Source organism: Ranitomeya variabilis, chromosome 2 (genome assembly GCF_051348905.1).
Source record: "Ranitomeya variabilis isolate aRanVar5 chromosome 2, aRanVar5.hap1, whole genome shotgun sequence".
Lineage (NCBI taxonomy): Eukaryota > Metazoa > Chordata > Amphibia > Anura > Dendrobatidae > Ranitomeya > Ranitomeya variabilis.
The window spans coordinates 357662500-357687349 of record NC_135233.1 but is presented as its reverse complement, the minus strand read 5'-3'; the positions used below and the strand labels follow the sequence as shown (position 1 = coordinate 357687349).

The 24850-nt window shown below is 42.9% G+C and overlaps 1 protein-coding gene across 1 annotated transcript; it reads left to right on the top strand.

The window, feature by feature from the left end:
* Positions 1-413: 413 nt before the first annotated feature.
* LOC143805898 (cytochrome P450 2C8-like) lies at positions 414-22010 on the top strand. The gene is made up of 9 exons (XM_077285648.1): positions 414-666; positions 1995-2157; positions 8614-8763; positions 9548-9708; positions 15596-15772; positions 15921-16062; positions 17026-17213; positions 20567-20708; positions 21764-22010. The coding sequence occupies exons 1-9, from the start codon at positions 487-489 to the stop codon at positions 21946-21948; spliced, it is 1488 nt and encodes a 495-aa protein (XP_077141763.1). The 5' UTR covers positions 414-486; the 3' UTR covers positions 21949-22010.
* The last annotated feature ends 2840 nt before the right edge of the window (positions 22011-24850 follow it).

Below are 24850 nucleotides of genomic sequence, written 5' to 3'. Positions count from 1 at the left end.
GGGTTCAACATTTTTTTAAGTCACTAAAATAATAAAAAAAACTACACAAGTTTATTTTCGCCATCATCATGCTGTCCTAAAGAATCATGTTGCCAGAACATTGAATGCCATAAACATGCAAACCAAAGCACCACGGCAAAAGTGGGTTTTTTTTCACGATTTCATCACAGTTGGAATTTTTTTTCCTTATTTGTCCTACAAGAAATAAGGCTGCGTCAATGGAAGAACAAAAATCTAATGCTTTTGTAAGGCGAGGAGGTAAAACAATAGCGCAAAAGTGAAAATATTTGTTTCTCAAAGGGGTTAAATTATATTTGATTACAGCAGCAGTTACAATACATTGTGAAATACATTGTGAAATACAGCAATAACTTTGCTATAACATTGCACTTTAACCGTGTTCAGCCTGTTTGCAAGTTGGATCGCTGCCCTGTACCTGGCTGAACTTACACAGTAAACACTGAGCTGTAGTCACAGCGGCTCAGGATGGCTCTCAACATCGCAGCAACACTTCTTCTGGCTACTGGGGTTACTTTCCTTATCTATCTCATTAAATGGTGGAGTAGGGTCAAGCAGAAGAACCTCCCTCCAGGACCTACACCTCTGCCTGGATTAGGGAATATGTTTCAGATCAGCAATACAGAAATGCCACAGTCATTAGTTCAGGTACGTACACTTACTTGAAATCTTACCCTTTTTCCTGAACTGGTTATATAGCAATTACAGGTATAAATCGGTTATCTGAAAAGCTGAGGGTCCTCTGGACATAGACAAGGAAAGCTGCAGAGAATTCATATTCCCTGCAGTTGTTCTGTAAGCCTAACATCATTTGCAAGTTATTTTACGACTGTTTGTGCCCACAGTTCAGTCAGCTTTACAAAAAAAACAGTGCTCAATCTGCCTGCAGCACCTCCACAGGAGAAATTAGGCATTACAGAGTGAATATTGAAATTAACAAGCAAATCTGATCTATGGACCTTTTGGGTTCTCTACATAGTCTTTGTAGATGCTCTTCTCTCTCTGATGAAAAGAGGTACTGAAGATGGAACTTCTCAATTCCCTGACTATGTATTAATGTTTTCTATGTGTATCTCAACCTCCAGGATCCAGAAAGCCTTTCCCATGATCCATACACATAAGATAGCTACAGGCTGGCACTATAGCACTCAGGTCAGCCGAGCATTCATGTGTTTTAACTGTAAAAGAGGATAATGCCTCATATGCCAGTTGACTCTTATTTCCCCTGAAATCACAAAGTTCGGGCATGAAAATTCCAGTTGCCAGATCCGTTACTACTCTGATAATATCTGTCACATGGTCAGCAGACCCAGCCAATATCAGTAGGTTCAGATGACTTTCATCTGATATGGGGTTATTAATTATATGGCTCCCTCTTATGTTGACCATATGTGATGGTGGGTGGCTGAATGTTCATTTGGACTACAACTATCACTCCCACCTTTCCATATATTTAAACTCTCGACTTCACATGTTTTTAATGTAAAGCAGTGGTCAAAGGCTTGAACACTTGAATTTAGGAATGTCAGATCCTTATTTTCTCGAAAATCATTTGTCAGGGAAGAGATTCAAAAGGCTAAGTTAAGTAATAGAACACGGCACTCCCAAAATGCTGGTGCACATGTAGGGGCCCAACCCTTAGTAAATGTAACCTAGAAGAACGTGGCAATCAAACTGCAATACAAGATGCTTTATTCATAGGTGAAATCCACAGTGAAAAACAAAAAGTTTCAGTCAAATCATAGACCAAAATGTTATGGTTTTTCACCGTGGATTGCCCCTACTGTATGAATAAAACATCTTGTGTCATAATTTGAGTGACAAGTTCTTCTAGATTATAATTTTAAAAATTCCTTTGATGGTTTGATCCCCCATATTTAGATGTGCTCTACTGATTTTAGCCTAATGTTTGTGAAGGCCTTAAGAATTTTAATTAATACCCTTTTTTATATATATATATCTATATATCTCTAAAGCTGAGTAAGACGTATGGACCTGTTTATACCATCTACTTAGCAAACGTCCGGACCATAGTACTTATCGGGTACGATGCCGTGAAGGAAGCATTGGTGGACCGCAGTGATGCGTTCAGTGATAGGGGAGAAATAGGAGCAGGAGATGTCTTCTATAAACAGTTTGGTAAGTCGATAAACTAAATAACTAAAATAACTATAACGGATTATTTTCTGTGATTTGAATACTAGATATTCTAAAATGTCATATAGTGGCATACATTTTTGGTAAAATATGTGTAATATTTGACAGATGACGTACATTATATAAAGAGTACGGAGCAATAAAAGTATATTTCTCTCACAGTTCGTAGCACACAGATATCAGCGAGGGCAATATATATGGCCATTCCTTATGTAACCATTCCATTCCTTATGTAACCTGTTTTACAGGTTGTAATATCTCCGCTGTTCTGAACCTCTGTACCTTGTATGCGTGATAGCTTCATAGGATTAGTATATAATTATTAAAAGGTGTTACCTGATACGCAAAAAATATAAATTTTCACAGAAACAGCACCTCTAATTGGCTGTGTCTAGTATTGCATTGTGCAACTATTTAACCCCTTAGTGACAGAGCCAATTTGGTACTTAATGATCGAGCCAATTTTTACAATTCTGACCACTGTCACTTTATGAGGTTATAAAACTGGAACGCTTTAACAGATCCTGCTGATTCTGAGACTGTTTTTTGTGACATATTGTACTTCATGTTAGTGGTAACATTTCTTCGATATTACTTGCGATTATTTATGAAAAAACAGAAATATGGCGAAAAGTTTGCAATTTTCAAACTTTGTATTTTTATGCCCTTAAATCAGAGAGATATGTCACAAAAAATAGTTAATAAATAACATTTCCCACATGTCTACTTTACATCAGCACAATTTTGGAAACAATTTTTTTTTTGTTAGGGAGTTATAAGGGTTAAAAGTTGACCAGCAATTTCTCATTTTTACAACACCATTTTTTTTTAGGGACCACATTTGAAGTCATTTTGAGGGCTCTATATGATAGAAAATAACCAAGTGTGACACCATTCTAAAAACTGCACCCCTCAAGGTGCACAAAACCACATTCAAGAAGTTTATCAACCCTGTACATGCTTCACAGGAACTGAAACAATGTGGAAGGAAAAAATGAACATTTAACTTTTTTTGCAAACATTTTATTTCAGAACCCTTTTTTTTATTTTCACAAAGTGCGTCGGTACGTCGGGCCGACGCATTGCGACCGCCCTGTACCGATGCAAGTGTGAAAGAAGCCTAACCCTAGCTCTATCCCTAACCCTAAATTTAGCCCCACACGTAACCCTAAATTTAGCCCCAACCCTAACCCTAACTGTTATGGTCCCGGTGGTTAGGAACACATGAAATGACCTGATAGGTAAACCAGAAATAAAGGACAAGCTCTGGGAATGTGGGAACTTTACTGACCGCAACCCTGATCCTATCAACACACACTATAGGCAGCCGTGGATCGTTCCTGACTCGGCCTAGACGCCTCTTCACAGCCTGAGAACTAGCTATCCCTAGAGAGAAACAAAGCCTCACTTGCCTCAGAGAAATTTACCCCAAAGTATAGATAGCCCCCCCACAAATAATAACGGTGAGATAAGGGGAAAACACAAACATAGAAATGAAAACAGGTTTTAGCAAATGAGGCCCACTAATAACTAAATAGTCGGAAGATAGCAAGGAATCTGTGCGGTCAGTATAAAATACTACCAAAATTATCCATGCAGAGAATACAAAAACCCCCCACACCGACTCACGATGTGAGGGGCGCAACTCTGCATCCCAGAGCTTCCAGCAAGCAAGAAAATAGCATATAAGCAAGCTGGACTGAAATCATCATATACTGAGAAACATTTTCAAAAAGCAATGAGCAAAAATGAACTAGCATGAACTTAGCTTCCCCAGGAGGAGACAGGTCACAAGGGAAGTCCCAGAGAGATCTGAACCAGTACTGAATACAACGACAGCAGGCAACAAGTAAAGGTCCAGGTGGAGTTAAATAAGCAGCCAGCAAAGCAGAAAACGAGGCAGCTGGAGCCCAGCTACAGACCAGCCATATCACTCATGACCACAGGAGGGAGCCCGAGAACGGAATTCACAACACCTAACCCTAACTTTAGCTCCAACCCTAACCCTAACCATAAATTTAGCCACAACTCCTCTAGCTGCTGCCCGCAGATCATGGCGGGCGCACTGCGCATGCTCCTGCCATTTTTTTTACCGGATGAAGAAGCCGGTGGGCAGGAGGGGAAGCAGGAGGACCCAGGGACACCGGTAAGTATAACAGGGTCCTTGAATCCCCATATTTCTCTGTCCTCTGATGTGCGATCACATCAGAGGACAGAGAATGACAGACTACTTTTTTTTTTTGCGGTCGCCGGTAAACAGTTAATTACCGGCGATCGCAAAACAGGGGTCGGTAAAAAACGACCCCGATCATGTTCTTTGGGGTCTCGGCTACCCCGGCAGTCAAGACCCCAAAGATCTTCCGGGTGCCAGCCGTCGGGCGCACTGCGCATGCGCCCACCATTTTTTGGCCGGAACAAGATGGCGGCGCCCATCGGTAGCCACGAGGAGCACCAGGGGAGACAGGTGAGTATCGGGGGGCGATCAGGGACCCCATTTCTCTGTCCTCTGATGTGCAATCACATCGGAGGACAGAGAAATTAAATGGGAAATCGCGTTTTTGGGGTTTTTTTTGCGACCGCTGGTAAATGGTTAATTACTGGCAATCGCAACCCGGGGGTCGGTAAAAAAAACCCTAATCTGACTCTGGGGGGTGCTATTCACTTTTTCCACAGCGCCATTAATTAATGGAACTGTGGTTTAAGTACCCTTAACTGCCACCATTAAAAGGCGTATCGGCGGTCGTTAAGGGGTTAAAGGGAACCTGTCACCCCCAGGGCATTTTTAAGTAAAAGAGCCACCTTCAGTAGCACTAAGGCTGCATTCTGTGAAAGTTGCTCTTATGTTTAGCATCCCTAGGAATGCTGAAATATTCGCTTTTACAAATTGCCCGCCATACCTCTATTGTGTCCAGGAGGTGTGCTTTCTCCCCCATGTCAACCACCTCAGAGACTTCAATCATCTCCCTCTTGCGTCTGTGTGCCTCCTCCAAAATACATGACCAGCCCCTGCACTCCCTGCAGTTTATCGGGCATACGCTGTGCGTGCTGCCAAGGAACTTACATCAGGATATCACACCTGTGCACAGTGGAGGCCCCAGATCCCGCCCTGCAGTGTGTTATGATGTATTCAAACTGCAGGGCTGGGAATCTGACGCCTGCTCAGTGGAGTGGGTCACTGTGCTCCATTGAAGATTTGTGAAGTCTCGCGAGACTTCAGCACCATCTTCAATGGAGCACGGTGACTGGCTCCACTGCACAGGCGCCAGATTCCCAGCCCCGCAGTATGAATACATCATAACACACTGTTGGGTGGGATCTGAGGCCTTGGCAATATGAAGGAGCCGGTGACGTCACAAGGAGGCAGCACCTGGAGGACACAGGGGGATGATTGATGCCTCGGAAGCACTGGGGGAGAAGACAAACCTCCAATAGAGGCATGGTGGGCAATTTATAAAAGTGAATATTTCAGCATTCCTAGGGATGCTAAACATAAGATCCACCTTTACAGAATGCAGCCTTAGTGCTGCTGAAGGTGGCTCTTTTACTTAAAAATGCCATGGGGGGGTGACAGGTTCCCTTTAATTAAATTGACTAGAACTGCAATACCAAACACAGCACACAAACAGAAATAGCAATTTTTCTCTACGTATAAAAAGTAAACTCTTTTCCTTTAGCTTTTGGTAAGGCCACATTTCAACTACATCATTCTGCATTTCCAAAAGGGAAAAGTCTAAAGTCTCAATGTCAAAACATTTTTAGACAGCACTGTTTGCAAGCATGTTGTGTTTACTATGCTGTTTGTTTTTCAGGATGTTTCAACATTGTTTGTACAACTTTTGTAAGCAGAAAGCATTATTTTTGTTTAGATTTTGAGGTTTTTAGTGAAATAAATTTAGCAGTTTATCAAATGTTTTATACAACTTTAATGGCGTAGAAAAGTTGCAAGTTTTGGTGAATGCTTTATGTTTAGTGATGGGTGAACCCGAACAATAAAATTTGGTTTCCGTACCAAACACCTACTGTTTGGGCATGGACTTCAACTTCATCTACATGACAGCGTGAGAAACTTTGGCTGCTCTGATTTGCAGTAAAATTATTACCACCGGTCAGAGAGCTGTAGTTCCCACACTGTGAGATGACAGCATGAGCTGGCAGCTGTAAACAGCAGTAAAAAGGTTATTGCCAATTACAGAGGCGAAGGCTGATAAAAGTACTACTCCCATCAGCCCAAGCCTGCTGTAGCTGAAAACAGCTTCAGCAGGCACCACTGATGGGAGTATGGGGGCTGATGAGAGAGCCTGTGCTCTAGATAAAAAAAAATGTAAAAAAGTGACATGGGGCCTCTTCTATATTTGATAACTAGCATGGCAAAACTGACAGCTGTGATCTGCAACCCTCAGCTGTCAGTTTTATCATGGCTGGCTATCAAGAATAGAGGGGTACCGCTGCAGTTTTTTACATTATTTAAATAAATAATATAAAAAAATAGAGGTGGGTAACCCACATTTTTTACATCCAGTAGACAGCTGGGGGCTGGTATTCCCAAGATGGTAAGGTGCCATGGATACTCGCCCCATCCAGCCTTAAAATAGCAGCCTGCAGCTGCCCCAGAAAAGTCATATCTATGAGAAAAGCCAATTCTGGTGCTTTGCCCAGCTCTTCCCACTTGCCCTGTGACAGTGGCAAGTGGGGTAATATTTGTGGTGTTGAAGACATCATCAGGTGACATCAAGCCCACAGTTTACTAATGGAGAAGCATATTTAAGACGCCTATCCATTACTAACCCCCATATGACCCAATAGTCATATTGTAAATAAAAAACACCCTAAATAAAGTATTTTGTTTGAAATGAAAATTCACACTCTGTCTTTACAGATAACAGATTTAAGATATCAAACATAGTTATACTCACATTACGCCAATTCCATTGAAGCCCTTGTCCCTTGTAAAAAAGAAACAATAATAAACAACCATATCCCTCACTTGTCCGATGTGAAGATGTCCCATGCCGTCATCCATGTCTGTGACCACTAGATAATGAGGTGGTGTGAGCGCAGTTGTATGCTTTAGCTTGGCTGGTTGTCAAAAATGGGAGGACCCCATGCTGCGGCTGTTAGTTTTTTCATGCTGGTTTTCAAAAATAGAACAGAAATTTAAAAAAATATTTATTTATTTACAGCGTGGGTACCGGCTGATGAATACTCCCATCAGTGGTGTCTTGTCTCACTGTTATCAGTGACAGCTGGCATAGGCTGATATGAGCAGTACTCTATAATCATCTGATGCCTGTGACCAGAGGTAAACTTTTTACCCTCAATCACAGCTGCCTGCTCACACTGTCATCTGACAGGGTGGGAACTGCAGCTTTCTGACTGGAGGTGATACTCTTACCATTGATCAGAGGCTGTATTTTCCACACTTCCCTGCAGATGACAGAGTTGCAAACAATGGATGTTCCAGCCCCTCATTCATCAGAATGTAGTCTGGGTTCGGGTACTCTTCTGATACCCAAACCAAACTTTTTTTCCCAATGTTCGGCTGAACCTGAACATCCAGAGGTTCGCCCATCACTATTTATGATGCATTTTGTTACACCTTTGTTAGGTTCACCAGGAGAAGGCTGAAGCTTCTGCAGACTAAAAGGAGTGCATGTATTCAAAATTTGTTCCATTGTACTCTATTTATTTTTTGCATCGCTACATCTTTCACCTGATTGTATATCACACCCTGCTGTTTTTTAAGTACTCACTTCCAAGCGCTTGAGTTTTCTGTCTGATTCTGATTAAATATCTTCAATTTCAGTTGTTTTACCCTCTATGCTCTGATATCTATCCCATGATCGTTCAGCACAGCATAATATAGGCAGCAAGAGACAATGTGATTATCCTGCCATCTATTTGTTTCTAAATAATATAAAAAAGATCTCCTTGATTATTATTTTGTCTTATCATCATCAGTAACTGTGATGACAGTTTCTGTCCAACTCTTGTGGAGAACTTATGTGCAGCAGTCCATAAAGTTTGATAAGACTAGGAACCTACCCTGTAGAACTTATAAAACAATTGACTCTCTTGGGATCAAATATAACTTCCTTCAAAGTCTGTATCTTTGAATGTTTGCCAAAGCAGTCTTGGAAACATTTGCCTTCCAACTTAATTCAACCCTTCCCACCATTCTATCTTCTTTTGCATTGTGTTCTGTAAAAGTTTATTCTCATTTCTCCTGTGTGTTTTAAATTCAGTAAATCTTTTTCTTACATTAAAAATATGGGGATATTAAATAAAATAAATTATGTATATAGATCCATTTGATGTGAATTGGGCTAATTTGCAATACTTGACACATCGTGTGGAAAGGTGTGGCATTAATTATGGTAGAAAGATACCTATGTTTTTCTAATCTTGGTCAACCTGCTTAACAAATGCTTGAAATTACAGGAGTCATTGCAAGCAATGGAGACAGGTGGAAAATCCTTCGCCGATTTTCCTTGACAACTTTAAGAAATTTTGGAATGGGAAAGAGAAGCATCGAAGAAAGAATCCAAGAAGAAGCACAATGTCTAACTGAGAAATTAATGAAGGATAAAGGTGGGTTGAGTTCCAAAAATGGATTTCATGGTCTCAGACCGGGCCATACATATTAGAAATCTTTTCATCAACAACCATTTATCCAGTCATGCCCATGAACATGTGTGTGCGTTCTTGGAGAACATTCCTGATTATAGATTCTCCTTATTCCAACTTCTACGATAACTAAACTGTCAGACTAGATCTATGGCTGATTCCTTGACTCAAAAGATACTACTAGCATTAACATGATCAGTATGGCCATTTCTAATGAGGTCACCATACAATGTGGACTGCACATCAGCAGTCACTGTGTAGTAACCCTTAACTTGGTCTATATTTTCTCAATGTCCCTAATGTATTGTAGAGTTAAACAGTAACTAAACTTTTTTTAATAATTTTGTCCAACATGGAAATTTGTGAAACTTTCCAAATCATTTTGTTTGAGAATTTTTGTCTTCATCTTTGAAAAAAAACATGTAATTGACTTCCATCCCCTGCTTTTTTCCAGTCTATTTGCCTGCCTTTAGGTGCATTGAATTGACCCTTTGTTACTGCCATCATCAGCACCCCAAATGAGTACATTTTGATATCAGTGCAGCTAAAGACAGGAAAATAGACTGGGGAGAAGCAAGGGATGGAAGCCAATTACATACATTTTTATACAGGAATGAAGACAAATTTGCAAAACTTCATAACTTTCCATACTGGACAAAATTATATAAAAAATACAAATAAATAAAAGGTTAGTTATTCTTTAAACCATTGACTGACAACCTCTTTATATTTGCCTATTTTGCTACAGACACTCCAATTAACCCAGAAAATATAATGCGATCTTCTGTTTCTAATGTCATCTGCTCTGTCGTGTTTGGGGAAAGATTCGACTACGAAGATGAAAAATTCTTGATGCTTTTGTCAAATTTCAATGATATTATCAAGCTGTTTAACAGCGATTCTGGACAGGTAAACATTGCAAAGATTCTAAAACTATTTGGGTGTAATGTAATTAGCATGAATTTTAAAAATAAATTGGTTTTCTTCTGGCCACATGGTTGAAGGTAAACTACTCAGTGTCTATTACACATATCTATGCATAGATATCCATCAGTCTAGGTAATATAAGCATCAATAGACCAATAGTTGAATGCCTGGACACTTTTGCTCAGATTTTAGTTTTTGGCACAGAAAAGGAACACAAGATCAATTGAGAGAGCCACAACAACTTTACAGACAGAATTGATAAAAAAAATCCTACATTTTTTATCTACAGCAACCATACAGACAGGGGCTTTGCTATAGGAGGTGCTAAGGTGGTGTTAGGGGTCGAATTTAATTTGGTGGACTGGAAGGGTTACGGTCCTGAGGATAGGTCCTGGGAGCCTGCTGAGCGCATTCAGGCTCCGCAGCTCATTGCTGCCTTCGAACGTAGCGAGGCCCAAGGGGGGGGCCCTAGGAGGGGGGGTAATGTTAGGGGTCGAGTTCCCTCCTCTGCACAGGGGGAATCTCGGTCCATGTCCACTGCGGTCTCCCATTCTTCTCCTGCCGCAGTGGAGCCTGCTCAGTGGAGACGTCGGTCCCAGCGTCTCGCTCAGTCTGACTCTGTGCTAAGGGCTACTGCTGCCTTTCCTGCTTCTGCCATTGAAGTCGGTGCTGGGCAGCGGTGAGCAGACGCTTCTGGGTCTAAGTCCTGCTTTGCTCGTTCTGAGCATGCCCAGAGTAAGATCTCTCAGTGGATGCTCAAGGTCGGAAGCATCCTTGCTTCTTCTTTTCTAAGACTTTCTCCCCAGCAGAGAGGAATTATTCCATCGGGGACAGGGAGTTGCTAGCCATGAAGTTGGCATTCTCGGAGTGGAGACATCTCATGGAGGGAGCTCGTTTTCCCTTCCAAGTCTACACAGATCACAAAAATTTGGTGTACCTGCAGACAGCCCAGTGGTTAAATTCTCACCAGGCCAGATGGTCCTTGTTCTTCTCCCGGTTTCATTTCACCCTCCATTTCCTTTCTGGGGAGAAGAACATTCGTGCCGATGCTCTCTCTCGCTCCGTTGTGTCACCTGTGGAGGAGGAAGAGGAGCCTCGGCTTATTGTCCCCACCGAGAGCCAGAGAACTGTGGCCCCAGTTTCGCTAGGGTCTGTGCCTTCGGGCAAGACTTTTGTACCATCCGGTTTGTGACCGGAGGTTCTCTCTTGGGCACACTCGTCCAGGGTGGGTGGACATTTTGGTTCCAAAAGGACATCTGAGTTACTGGCGAGGACATACTGGTGGCCGCATATGGCTCGTGATGTCGCAGACTATGTTCGGGCGTGTGTCTCCTGCGCCAAAAATAAGTCTCCTCGACAACGGCCAACTGGGTTATTATATCCTCTGCCGGTGGCAGATAGGCCCTGGGAGATGGTCGGGATGGACTTTGTGGTGGGTTTGCCCAAGTCTCGTGGCTGTACCATCATTGGGTTATCACCGATCATTTTTCAAAATGGTGCACTTCGTGCCGCTTCCACGGCTACCTTCTGCATGGGCCTTGGCAGCATTGTTTATTAAACACATCTTCCGCCTACACGGTATGCCAGACAAAATTGTCAGTGACCGGGGTCCCCAGTTTACGTCTCAGTTCTGGAGAGAGCTTTGTCATCTTCTCAGTATTGAGTTAAATCTCTCTTCTGCTTATCATCCCGAGACGAATGGGTTGGTAGAGAGGGCCAACCAGACCTTGGTCACATATCTGCAACATTTTGTCTCAGCCAGGCAGGATGACTGGGCATCCTTGCTATTTTGGGCAGAGTTTGCACTGAACAACGCTGTAGCCGACTACACTGGACAGAAGCCATTCCTCCTTAATTATGGTCAGCATCCGCGGATACCTGTGCCCATGCCCGTGTCTTCCGCCGACTCCAGGGTGGCAGACTGGGCTGTGGAGGCACGGGACAATTGGGACCACACTCAGGATGCCATTCGGGCCTCTAAGGAGAGAATGAGGTCTTCCGCCGATGCACATCGGTGCCCCGCTCCGACCTTTGCTCCAGGCGATTTAGTGTGGCTCTCCGCCCGTAACATCAGGCTGCGTGTTGAGTCCACTAAGTTTGCTCCTCGCTACTTTGGTCCCTTCAAGGTCCTCGAACAGGTTAATCCTGTGGTCTACCGTCTAGCTCTTCCTCCACGCCTAGGTATCACCGACACCTTTCATGTGTCCCCCCTTAAGCCCGTATACATGTCCCAGTTTTCTGAGTCATCTGCCGGGACATCGGGTTTGTCTACGGACGACTACGAGGTGAACGCTATTTTGGGGTACAAGGTGGTTCGTGGCAAAAAATTTTATTTGGTGGACTGGGAGGGTTACGGTCCTGAGGATAGGTCCTGGGAGCCTGCTGAGCGCATTCGGGCTCCGCAGCTCATTGCTGCCTTCAAACGTAGCGAGGCCCAAGGAGGGGGGCCCTAGGAGGGGGGGTAATGTTAGGGGTCGAGTTCCCTCCTCTGCACAGGGGGAATCTCAGTCCATCTCCGCTACGGTCTCCCATTCTTCTCCTGCCGCAGTGGAGCCTGCTCAGTGGAGACGTCGTTCCTAGCTTCTCGCTCAGTCTGACTCTGTGCTAAGAGTTACTGCTGCCTTTCCTGCTTCTGCCATTGAAGTCGGTGCTAGGCAGCGGCAAACAGACACTTCTGGGTCTAAGTCCTGCTTTGCTCGTTCTGAGCATGCCCAGAGTAAGATCTCTCAGTGTAGATCGAGGGTCACATGATCTGATACTGCAGCTAAGGTCATTGGCTACTTCAGCAAGGTCCTGTAGGTGCTCACGCTCTGGTGTAGCTTCTCATTGGTCCTTCTAGGAAGGTCCTGTTCGTGCTCCAGCTATTTAAGGTTCGCATGACCGCACGGCCATGCGCTAGTATTGTTCTTTGTTAAGTGCTTTGCTCCAGTGTGGTCACGAGAGTATGTGTTCAGGGACCCGGCTGAAATAACCTTCTTGACCTGTCCTCTGCTCTTGACACAGTCGATCACTGCCTACTGCTACAGATTCTTTCTTCCCTTGGCATCAAAGACCTTGCCCTGTCCTGGATTGCCTCATACCTTTCCGACCACACATTTAGTGTTTCCCACTCCCACACTACCTCCTCATCCCGCCCTCTCTCTGTTGGAGTCCCTCAAGGCTTTGTCCTAGGGCCCCTACTTTTCTCCATCTATACCCTTGGCCTAGGGCAACTCATAAAGTCCCATGGCTTCCAGTACCACCTGTATGCGGACGACACTCAGATCTACCTCTCTGGCTCAGATGTCGCCTCTCTTCTGTCCAGAATCCCGGAGTTTCTGTCAGCCATATCCTCCTTCTTCACCTCTCGCTTGCTAAAACTTAATGTAGACAAAACCAAACTCATCATCTTTCCCCCATCTCACGTATCCCCCCTACCTGATCTATCTATTATGGTAAACGGCATCACGTTCTCTCCCGCACCTGAAATCCGCTGCCTCGGGGTAACTCTCAACTCTGCCTTGTCCTTCAAACCGCACGTTCAAACTCTTGCCACCTCCTGTCGCCTCCAACTCAAAAATATTGCCAGAATCCGTCCCTTCCTCACCCCACAATCTAATAAGACTCTTCTGCATGCCCTTATCATCTCCCGCCTTGACTACTGCAACACCCTCCTCTGTGGCCTCCCCGCTAACTCTCTTGCACCACTCCAGTCTGTCCTCAACTCTGCTGCCCGGCTAATCCACCTCTCTCCTCGCTACTTCCCTGCTTCTCCCCTTTGCAAATCCTTCCACTGGCTCCCAATTCCCAACGAATCCAGTTCAAACTACTAACGCTGATCTGCAAAGCCATCCACAACCTGTCCCCTCCCTATATCTCTGAACTAATCTCCCAATACCTTCCCTCACGTATGCTCCGATCCTCCCAAGACCTCCTACTCTCCACCACACTTATTCGGTCCTCACACAACCGCCTCCAAGATTTCTCCCGAATATCCCCCATCCTCTGGAATTTCATGCCTCAACACGTCCGACTATCCACCACCCTCGGATCCTTCAGACGGAACCTGAAAACCCATCTCTTCAAGAAAGCCTACAGCCTGCAATAACCATTCTGCCGCCTCGCCATCGCCAGAGCTGCCGCCTCACCACCGCCAGAGCTGCTGCACCTCCAACCATCTGTCTCTTCCCCACTATCCAATAGAATGTAAGTCCGCAAGGACAGGGTCCTCTCCCCTCTGTACCAGTCTGTCACTGTAAACTTGATTACTGTAAATGATATTTATAACCCTGTATGTAACCCCTTTCTCATGTACAGCACCATGGAAATAATGGTGCTATATAAATAAATAATAATAATAATAATAAATAAGCCCCTAGAATGCTGGCACCTCCGGCGAGGAGTTTGTGTTTGAATGTGTTCAGGGACCCGGCTGAAATAAGCCCCTAGAATGCTGGCACCTCCGGCGAGGAGTTTTGTGTGCATGCGTGACCACTGACTGCTCTCTGTGTGGGCAGTTAGCCTGTGCCTCTGTGAAGCCTAACAGGGCACAGTGCCTTTCTTTCACGACTACTCGGTGAAGTAACTGAGTTAGTCCATACCGCCATATCGTGCCTCCGTTGCTAGCAGCAGGTGCTCCTGCACGGTGGACCCCTGGCTGCGAACGCACCAATATCAATAAAACATCTCTATTTATTCGGTGCGTTCCGCTAGCCGTAACAGGTGGCACTTGCTTTTGGGTCCATGTGTTTCATCAAATACTTCTTGGCCTCATAGGAACACATACATTTGGTAGTTTATCAAGAAGTAGTGGGCAAATGGAATTAATCAGACTGCACAAGGTTTCTTTATAGTCTGCAACCCTAGAGACAGAAAGGTTTGCATAGAAACTGTAGACAAAATGTTAGCAGATTTTTCAATTAAAGGGAACCTGTCACCACGTTTTTGGAAGATGGGATAAAAATAGCGTTAAATAGGGGCAGAGGTGGGCGTTACATTAGTGTGTGTGTTATGCGTTTATTACCCACCTAAGTTGCCGAAATAACTTTGCAAAGTCTCCGTTTTCGCCTGTCAATCAGGCTGGTCAGGTCACATGGGCGTGGTGTCTTCACCCAGATTTGGCGTAGTTTTCCGTTGGTGGCGTAGTGGTGTGCGCATGCCCAAAGTCCGGAATCCTCTTCCAGGGGATTTAAAATAGCGCGGTGTTCGTTATTGCATTGGTGATCGGTGGGCGCGGCCATCTTCCTTTGGCCGCGCGTGCGCAGAAGCGGCGCTCTGCTGGCCGCGGCTTCAGGAAAATGGCCGCGGGATGCCGCGCGTGCGCAGATGGATATCGCGGCGGCCATTTTCATGAAGCCGCGGCCAGCAGAGCGCCGCTTCTGCGCACGCGCGGCCAAAGGAAGATGGCCGCGCCCACCGATCACCAATGCAATAACGAACACCGCGCTATTTTAAATCCCCTGGAAGAGGATTCCGGACTTTGGGCATGCGCACACCACTACGCCACCAACGGAAAACTACGCCAAATCTGGGGGAAGACAACGCCCATGCGACCTGACCAGCCTGATTGACAGGCGAAAACGGAGACTTTGCAAAGTTATTTCGGCAACTTAGGTTGGTAATAAACGCATAACACACACACTAATGTAACGCCCACCTCTGCCCCTATTTAACTCTATTTTTATCCCATCTTCCAAAAACGTGGTGACAGGTTCCCTTTAAGACTTTCTGCAAATTATGTTTTTTTTATATACTTTAGATGCCTTGAAGCAGTACTAACACATTTTCTGAAAAAAGTGGAGATATTCTTCAAAAATATTGAAATTGTAGAAGTATATCGTAATTATAGATCTGAATATTCTTTTTCTACTGCTTTTCTCTTTTCCATCAGCTTTTTAACATGTTCCCAACCATAATGTCCTACCTTCCTGGTCCTCACCAGAAGATTTTCAAAGTTACAGACAACCTGAAACAATTTATTAAAAAGATGATAAACGACCATCAAGCTACCCTGGATGAGAACTTTCCTCGTGACTTCATAGATTGTTTCCTCATAAAGATGAAAGAGGTGAAAATGTAGATATAATTTTTTTTCCAAGGTATCAAAATGAAGTAATTTTTGAGAAATCTTTGAAATCAATTTAACCTCAATGAGCAACTAACTACATTTCTAACAATTTTTGATCATTAAAATATTGATGAATTCAAATTTTTAGGAAAAAGAAAATTCAGATACAGAATTTCATGAGAAAAACCTAGCGGCGACGATATTTGATTTATTTTTTGCTGGATCAGAGACGACAAGTCTGACTCTGAGATATGGTTTTCTAACATTAATGAAATATCCAGAAATACAAGGTAATTATTCTAATGTAATTTGTAACATTTCTTTTTATACAGGAAAGATATATATCTTGTACCGTGTTAGCCAGTGGATAGAAAAATGTTTAGACTTGAGAGTCCTCAGTGGTTGATACCTTTTAATGGCTAACTGAAAAGATAGTAACAAATTGCAAGCTTTCGAGACTAACTACTTAGGTCCCTTCATCAGGCATTTACTAATACAATTGCTGAAGAGAATCACATATTTATTATACGTATTGTGCATAAATATGTGATTTTTCAGAATTTGTATTAGTCTATGCCTGATGAAGGGACCTGAGTAGTCTCGAAAGCTTGCAATTTGTTACCATCTTTTCAGTTAGCCATTAAAAGGGATCAACCACTGAGGACTCTCAATTCTAAAAATGTTTCTATCATGTTTTGGTAATGTTCTTCTTACAGAATCATAGCTACAAGAGTTACAAGCCCACATCAAGCTCACATCTTAAAGAGGACCTGCCACTTGTCATAAAAATTTAGTTTTGTTCTTACCTAGTGCAAATGGCGCTGAGCTCCTGTTCACCTCTGTGTTCTTGAGATATGTTCCTTCTTCCCTGGCATGGTCCTCATGAAGACATCCATAGAGATGTGATGAGGACCATGCCTACTTTGCTAAATAGGCTAGATTTTTATACAGGTCAGAGAAGACAGATGCAGGAACAAAAAAAAAAAAAAAAAAAAAAAAACTATGCCAGATTCAGGGAGACAGAGAAATTTGCACTAGGTTAAAAAAATACATGTTTATGACAAGTGACAAGACTTTGTTTAGACTTAAGAAGACAAAAATTACTGACATTTAAGAAGAAGCCTATAGATTTCTACTGGGGCATTTTTATCTCTCTATGTTGTATGGTTCTGTGGACATTAGTTTGGTCTTAACAAGTTTGTACAATTATAAAATATACTGACTGAAATACGTCCTGTCTTTGTAAATTTCAGAGAAAATCCACAAAGAGATTGACAATGTAATAGGCAAAGATCGCAGTCCTTCAATGGAAGATAAGAGTAAAATGCCGTATACAGACGCCATAATCCATGAGATCCAGAGATTTGCTGATATTGTCCCATCAGGATTGCAGCACGCTACCAGCAAGGACACAACATTCAGAGGTTACCACATTCCAAAGGTGCAGTAAGCCAGTCTTATCAGCTTATCGACTTAGCACTTTATATGTTACTATTTTTAAGATTAATACTTTCTACTTCAAACCTTGTATTACGTGTATTTATTACTATGCTGTAAACTAAGGATCTATTTACACTTCGCGATATGAAACATTAAAGGGATGTTACCACAAACAAAGTTAATTTTATTTGACATTTTAATCAATACATCTTTGAAAACTAATAATTTCCACGATTGGATATGTTTTAAAGAATGATCCTGTGCTGAGATAATCATATTAGAGAAGGGCGGACCTATGGATGTTTGAGTCCGGCGGGTTCGGCCAAACAAAAAGTTTGGGTTCCAGAACCCGAAGAGTATGCGGACCCAAATCCGAACCCAGACCCCATTCACTTGAATGGGGGACCGAACATTCAGTGTTTGCCACTATGTCGTGTCCATAACAGTGTGGCAAACACCGCTTCTAAACAGTGGGGAAATCATCCCCTCCGGTCAGAGAGCCGCGGTTCCCACACTGCCAAAACACAACGTGAGCGCTCAGCTGTGATCGGAGGTATAAAGTTTACCTCCGGTCATTGGAGTCAGAGGATGGGACTACTGATCCCATCATCCGACACCTGCTGCCGCTAATAACAGTGAGAGCAGGAGCAGCTGATGGGAGTATTCAAAAGCCGCTCCTGCACTGTAAATAAATAATAAAAAAGGCATGGTTTCCCCTGCATTTTTGATAACCAGCCAGGCAAAACTCACAGCTGGGGGCTGCAACTCTCAGCTGTCAGCTTCATCATGGCTGATTATTAAGAATAGAGGGGTCCCCACACTGTTTTTTTATTATTATTTAAATAAATAATTTAAAGAAACAGTGTGCCCCCCCCCCCCCATTTTTGGCACCCAGCCTTGCTAAAGCAGACATCTGGGGGCTGGTATTCTCAGGCTGGAAAAGGGCCATGGATATTTTTCCCCTGTCTAAAAATAGCAACCCGCAGCTGAATAGAAAAGGCACATCTATTAGGTGCACCAATTCTGGTGCTTTGCCCGGCTCTTCCGACTAGCCCTGTAGTGGTGGCAAGTGGGGTTTATATTTTTGGGGTTGATGTCAACTTTGTATTGTCAGGTAACATCAAGCCCACGGCTTAATATTGACACCTATCAATTACTAATCCTATAGTTGTATGGTAAATAAAGACACAGCCAGAATAAAGTCCTTCATTAGAAATAAAAAAACACAGTTTTACTTTATTTACAAATAGCAAACACAGTTATACTCACCTAATGCCTAGTTCCACCGAATCCCTCCTTCTCTTGTAGTAAAGATAAAATGAAAAAACAACAATATCCCTCCCCTGTCAGTCGTTCTGTCCCATGCCGCAATCCATGTCTGGGGGATAAATAGTTTTCAACCTGGATGGTGCCAATATGCGACTGTCTAGGCAGAGAACAACTTGTGACTGCGTGGCTTCGAGCATAGCTTCAATGACCGGCGGTGATGTTATTGAGTTTACCTCCAGTCACTGAGGGTCTGTTCCCAGCTGGGCTGAACTGCGTTGACCTTGGTGAGATCCTCGCTATCAGCGTGAGAGTTTTTCTCATGGTGCTAGCGGGGATCTGACTGAAGTCAACGCAGTTCAGCCCAGCTGGGAACGGATCCTCAGTGACCAGTGACATGAACCCCCAGCTGTAAGTTTTGCCTGACTGGTTATCAAAGAAAAGGGGAACCCACACCGTTGTTTAAAAAAGTTATTTATTTATATCGCAGGTGCGGGCTATCAGCCTCTCCTGCCCTCACTGTTATTAGCGGTAGCAGGTGTTGGATGATGAGATCAGTAGTGTCATCAACTGACACCAGTGACCATAGGTAAACTTTATACCTCCAATCATAGCTGAGTGCTCACACTGTCTTTGGACGGAATGGGAACCGTTGACCTCTGACCAGCGGGGATGATTTCAGTGCCAATCAGAAGCGGTGTTTACCGTGCTGCCAAGAACATGACAGGGCAACAAGCACCTGGTGTTCGGGCAGCCGAACCCGAACAGTAACACGGACTTCCTGGAAAAGTCGGTGCTCGTGCCCAAACAGTAGGTGTTCGGTACGGACGCCAAACTTTACTGTTCGGGTTCACCCATCTCTAAATCTTATATATATGCCCCTGCTGTGTACTGTGTAATGGCTGTGGCTGACCGTGCAGGAACGTGGTCTGATCATACCACAGCTCCTGGGCAGGGGAGGACACAAGAGAGTAATAAGGCATTATAGCAGAGTATCCCAGCTGAGTATTTCTTTGAGGTAAAAAAATGCTTAATAACAGACAGTGGAATGATTTGCCGCACAAAAAGAATAAATTGTGATCCCATGCTGTCTTGTTTGTATACTCTCTTTTGCATCTCCCCCTTAGCAGGACATGTGGTATGATCAGGCCATGTTCCTGCACGGTCAGCCACAGCCATTACACAGTATATAGCAGGGAAACATTTATAAGATTATCTCAGTTAAGAAACATTTGTTTTAACACATTGAATTGTGAAAGTTATTTTTATTTCAAGATTTATTAATTAAAATGTACTTTGATCGTGGAGAAAATGACCACTGACCAGTAATATGTTTACTCATCGGTATTTATTTAACATCCTGTTTGTACAGGCAGATGTGCACGCAATGATCAGCGAGAGATGGTTCGTTGTACATAAGTTGCCATTGTTCTTGACAGTGCAGGACAATGTGCTGCCAAGAATGAAGATCTTTTGGGGAACCCGAAAGATCATTATATACGATAAATAGACGTTTTGCTCATATATCGTTGTCAGCCTGTTTAGACTGCATGATTATATAGAAACGAGCGTTCCTAGGTACACTTGCTTATGATATTAATTCAGTGTAAATGGACCATAAAGGTGTTGTCCACTCTTCAGGCAACCCCATCTCAATGATTATTTATCCCAGTAAAATAATAACACCTATACTGACATTTGGTGTGGGGGCATTTCCATCGGTGTCAGCATAGGCTCTCCTGGGGTCGCTGATTGGCCACAGTCATGGTGTAAAATAATGTCACATGAGCCCCTGGAGAGCCAGTGCTGACACCACTGGAACAGAGGCAGCACCAGAGGTCAGAATAGGTGTTATTATTTTCCTTGTCGGAAACATAGTGAATAAAAAAGGATTGTCCAAGTAGTTGATAACGCCTCAAATTATGATGCCAGTAAAAATACTACGGTCATGTGAAACCCAAAGCCAAACATAAAGAAAATTTGTTGATCTGTCTAATGTCTTGGTTCCAAACATCTGATCATTTGACATCCAAACATGACTTAACACTTTCTAGATTTCCAGTTTATATTTCATACACTTATTTACAGGGGACTATGGTGTTTCCGATCCTGACATCTGTCCTCAAAGACCCCAAACTATTTAAGAATCCAGACGAATTTGATCCAGGACATTTTCTTAGTGAGAAAGGTTCCTTTAAGAAAAATGATGCATTTATGCCATTCTCTGCAGGTAAGAGATATTGTTCAGATATTGTCAGCAGACGCTCTCTGCTCCATCATTTTATTGAACTGTACCTGCGCCATAGACGCCGGTATAGTTGAATGCATCAGCGCTGATGGGGGGCAGTCGGCGCTGGCGGGGGGAGTCGGCACTGGTGGCAGGTGACTGGCTGGGGGCCACTGGGGGAGCGGGGGGCCCTAGGCAGCTGCCTGGTCTGCCTGCCGCTAATGCCGGTCCAGATGGTAACACTGATTGCAAATATCATTTACTATACAAGTTCTTTGCGAATGGAGTATTAGTGCTCATTCGTGACCTCCGCTACATTCACTTCCATGGGTTTATAGAAGTATTAGTGCACATACAGTATGTGACCATCATTCTTAAACACAATAGAAAGCAGTGAAACTTCTAAAAATTGGAAAGGGGATTTGATTTGAATAGAATAAATTAAGTGTGTTTTGAATTTGCTACAAGGTGGTTAAATAAATAATATTTCTTATACTCACCTCTTCGCATCGCAAATATCAAGATATCGTTATGTTCAGGAGGGTAGGTCCTACTAACATATGCCCTTTAATATGGGTGTTCTAAAAAGGATTGATACCTAATACGTCCTCATCGATAGTCTAGTCTTATTTATCAAGTCTAATTTACTTATTTATTTACTAAAATTTATTAAGAGGGCTGTGTTCATAAATGAATCAGAAACATCTTACCCCAGCACACCTCCTAATTAAGATCAGGGCCTTAGTGTAATACAGAAAGTATCATAAATGCCTTGCTTATTGGCCTTAGAATGATAACAGTTGGCAAGAAAATTTTCATTAGGAATAAATCCCAAAAGTGAGCATAGAAAACTGCTCCTCGTTTGACATACAGTACATTAAAATGATTGCAAAAATTTTTTAGAGACTACAAATATTTCTGAATTGATGTGATTGTGATGGAACCTGACCATAAGTGTACAGTTCCCCTGCAGTGCCCCCACAGGGAGAAAAAAGCATTTCCTTCCAATTGAAATTAATAGCCTCATTGATAATAGCCAATGTTTTTTGTTTTCTCAGGCAAGCGGATGTGTATGGGAGAAGGCCTGGCTCGCATGGAGCTCTTCCTCTTTCTAACCACCATACTGCAGAAGTTCACCTTGGAGCCCACTGTAGACAGAAAGAATCTGAGTATAAGACCGCTGCCCAACACCAATGGATCAAGACCTCAGTCCTACCAGATGAATGTTGTCCCTCGTTTCTGAGCTGAAAACCAACGTCTTGCCCAAAAGAAGCCTAGAAGTTCTAGAATTTACAAAATAAGAAAGCTGCTCTAATACTGGAGTAATATCAACTAATAAAACATTACTTTATTGCACAAAAATTCATATAGACTCCCTTTATTTAATTTTTAGTGGTCATTCCACAATAATAATGTACAAAATAAAATATAATTTTCAACATTCATAATCATTTTATGTTAATAAAAATATTGGCCTGTAACAAGTTTGTTGCCCTCTGTGATGTATGTTATTTTTTGTTTTTCTTGATTTTTTCTTTTACTAATGCCTGTGTTAAACTACTACCTTTTGCAACAGAATTGCATAACTTTGGCTATGCTCACATGTGTAGTTTGTCCAATATAATGATGGCACTATGACAAAGGAGTAATACATTCATATACAGCGGGTACGGAAAGTATCCATTCCCCTTTACATTTTTCACTCTTTGTTTCATTGCAGCCATTTATTAAATTCAAAAAAAGTTAATTTATTTCACATTATGTACACTCTGCACCCCATCTTGACTGAAAAAAAAATGTAGAAATTTTAGCAAATTTAATAAAAGGAAAAACTGAAATTTCACATGATCATAAGTATTCAGACCCTTTGCTCAGACACTCATATTTTAATCACATGTTGTCCATTTCCTTGTGATCTTCCTTGAGATGGTTCTACTACTTCATTGGAGACCACCTGTGTTTAGTTAAACTGATAGGTAACGGTCAGGTAGATTGCGGTCTAAAGGGAGCACATAAGAAGCAGATAAATCGGATAGATGAACACTCCACCGCAGCTCCAGCTGTGTACCTCCAGTGGAGGATAGATGCAATAGTAGAATAAAGTGATGGTCAGAAGAGCGCTAGGAACTCCAAGACACAGTTGATTTAGGTGAATCCACAATGCATTTCGACGGTACCCCGTCTTCATCAGGTGGAGATTTATTAATGACAAACAGGAAGAAGTATTTAAACAAAATTCGACCAATCAAAGTTAAAATGCAAACATCGTGTCACTTGATGGTATCACATGATGAAGTGAAATCACATGGGAACCACATGCATAATGACAAAAAATTGGTACAAATAGAACATGGACAGAAATTGCAAACATCATAAGAAAGATAAATCTTTCATAAAAAATAATAAAAAAAAGTGAGCACCATACATGTTCATAAAAAATAATATAAATGAAATAATACATTAGGTTATCTGCTAACTTTTTCAGTTATACGGTATAATCTCTCCGAGATCATGAATGGAACAAAGACATCATAGAAAAGAAATAGAATAAAATGATACATCAAGGGCAAGATATATAATAATAAGATATTGTTAAAATAAAAATAATACATTGGGCTATCTGCTAACTTTTTCAATGGTGAGGTTTAATCCCTCAGGGGATAGGATAGAACTTGATGTGGAAAGGCACACACCTGTCTATATAAGAACTCACAGCTCACAATGCATTTCAGACCAAATGAGAATCTGTTATGGACCTAGTGGTTAGGTGCACCCGGAATGACCTGATAGTTAATCTCGGAATCGGGACAAGCTCTGGGGAAGTGGGAACTCTGCTGACCGCAAACCCTACTCCTATCACACACACTAGAACTAGCCGTGGAGCGTGCCTAACTCTGCCTAGACGCCTCTTCACAGCCTAAGAGCTAACTACCCCTAAAGATAGGAAATAAAGCCTCACCTTGCCTCAGAGAAATTCCCCAAAGGAAAAGGCAGCCCCCCACAAGTATTGACTGTGAGTTAAGAGGAAATCACAAACACAGGAATGAAAATAGGTTTTAGCAAAGGAGGCCAGTCTAACTAAACAGATTGAGGATAGGAAAGGGATCTTTGCGGTCAACACAAAAAACTACAAAATACCACGCAGAGTGCGCAAAAAGACCCCCGCACCAACTCACGGTGCGGTGGTGCCACTCTGCACCCCCAGAGCTTCCAGCTAGCAAGACAATATCATGATAGCAAGCTGGACTAGAACTTAGCAAGAAAACAATGAACAACAAATGAACACGCAGGAACATAGCTTCTGCTGAAGTAGACAGGTCATAAGAAAGCTCCAGAGAGATCTGAACCAGTGCTAAGACATCGACAGCTGGCATGAACTAACGATCTGAGTGGAGTTAAATAGAGCAGCCAGTCCAGCCACAAACGAGGGCAGCTGAGGAAGGAATCTCAAGACTAGTAGTTCCATTCACAGCCACCAGAGGGAGTTCACAGACAGAACTCGCCGAAGTACCATTCATGACCACAGGAGGGAGTTCGAGAACGGAATTCACAAGAGTACCCCCCCTTGAGGAGGGGTCACCGAACCCTCACCAGGGCCCCCAGGCCGATCAGGACGAGCCAAATGAAAGGCACGAACTAAATCGGCAGCATGGACATCAGAGGCAACAACCCAGGAATTATCCTCCTGACCATAGCCCTTCCATTTGACCAGGTACTGAAGTTTCCGTCTCGAAATACGAAAATCCAAAATCTTCTCCACCACATACTCTAACTCCCCCTCGACCAACACCGGAGCAGGAGGATCAACGGAGGGAACCATAGGCGCCACATATCTCCGCAGCAACGACCTATGGAACACATTATGGATGGCAAAAGAAGCTGGAAGGGCCAAACGAAATGACACAGGATTGAGACTTTCAGAAATCTTATAAGGACCAATGAAACAAGGCTTAAACTTAGGAGAAGAAACCTTCATAGGAACATAACGAGACGACAACCAAACCAAGTCCCCAACATGAAGTTGGGGACCAACACAGCGACGGCGGTTAGCAAAACGTTGAGCCTTCTCCTGGGACAATGTCAAATTGTCCACCACGTGATTCCAAATTTGTTGCAACCTGTCCACCACAGAATCTACACCAGGA

Excerpts from the sequence above, each read along its gene's own strand:
- LOC143805898 (XM_077285648.1), top strand. The coding sequence starts at position 487 with ATGGCTCTCAACATCGCAGCAACACTTCTTCTGGCTACTGGGGTTACT. Across the intron at positions 15,773-15,920 it reads TCCTCATAAAGATGAAAGAG|GAAAAAGAAAATTCAGATAC; the intron begins GTGAAAATGTAG and ends TCAAATTTTTAG. Across the intron at positions 20,709-21,763 it reads ATTTATGCCATTCTCTGCAG|GCAAGCGGATGTGTATGGGA; the intron begins GTAAGAGATATT and ends TTGTTTTCTCAG.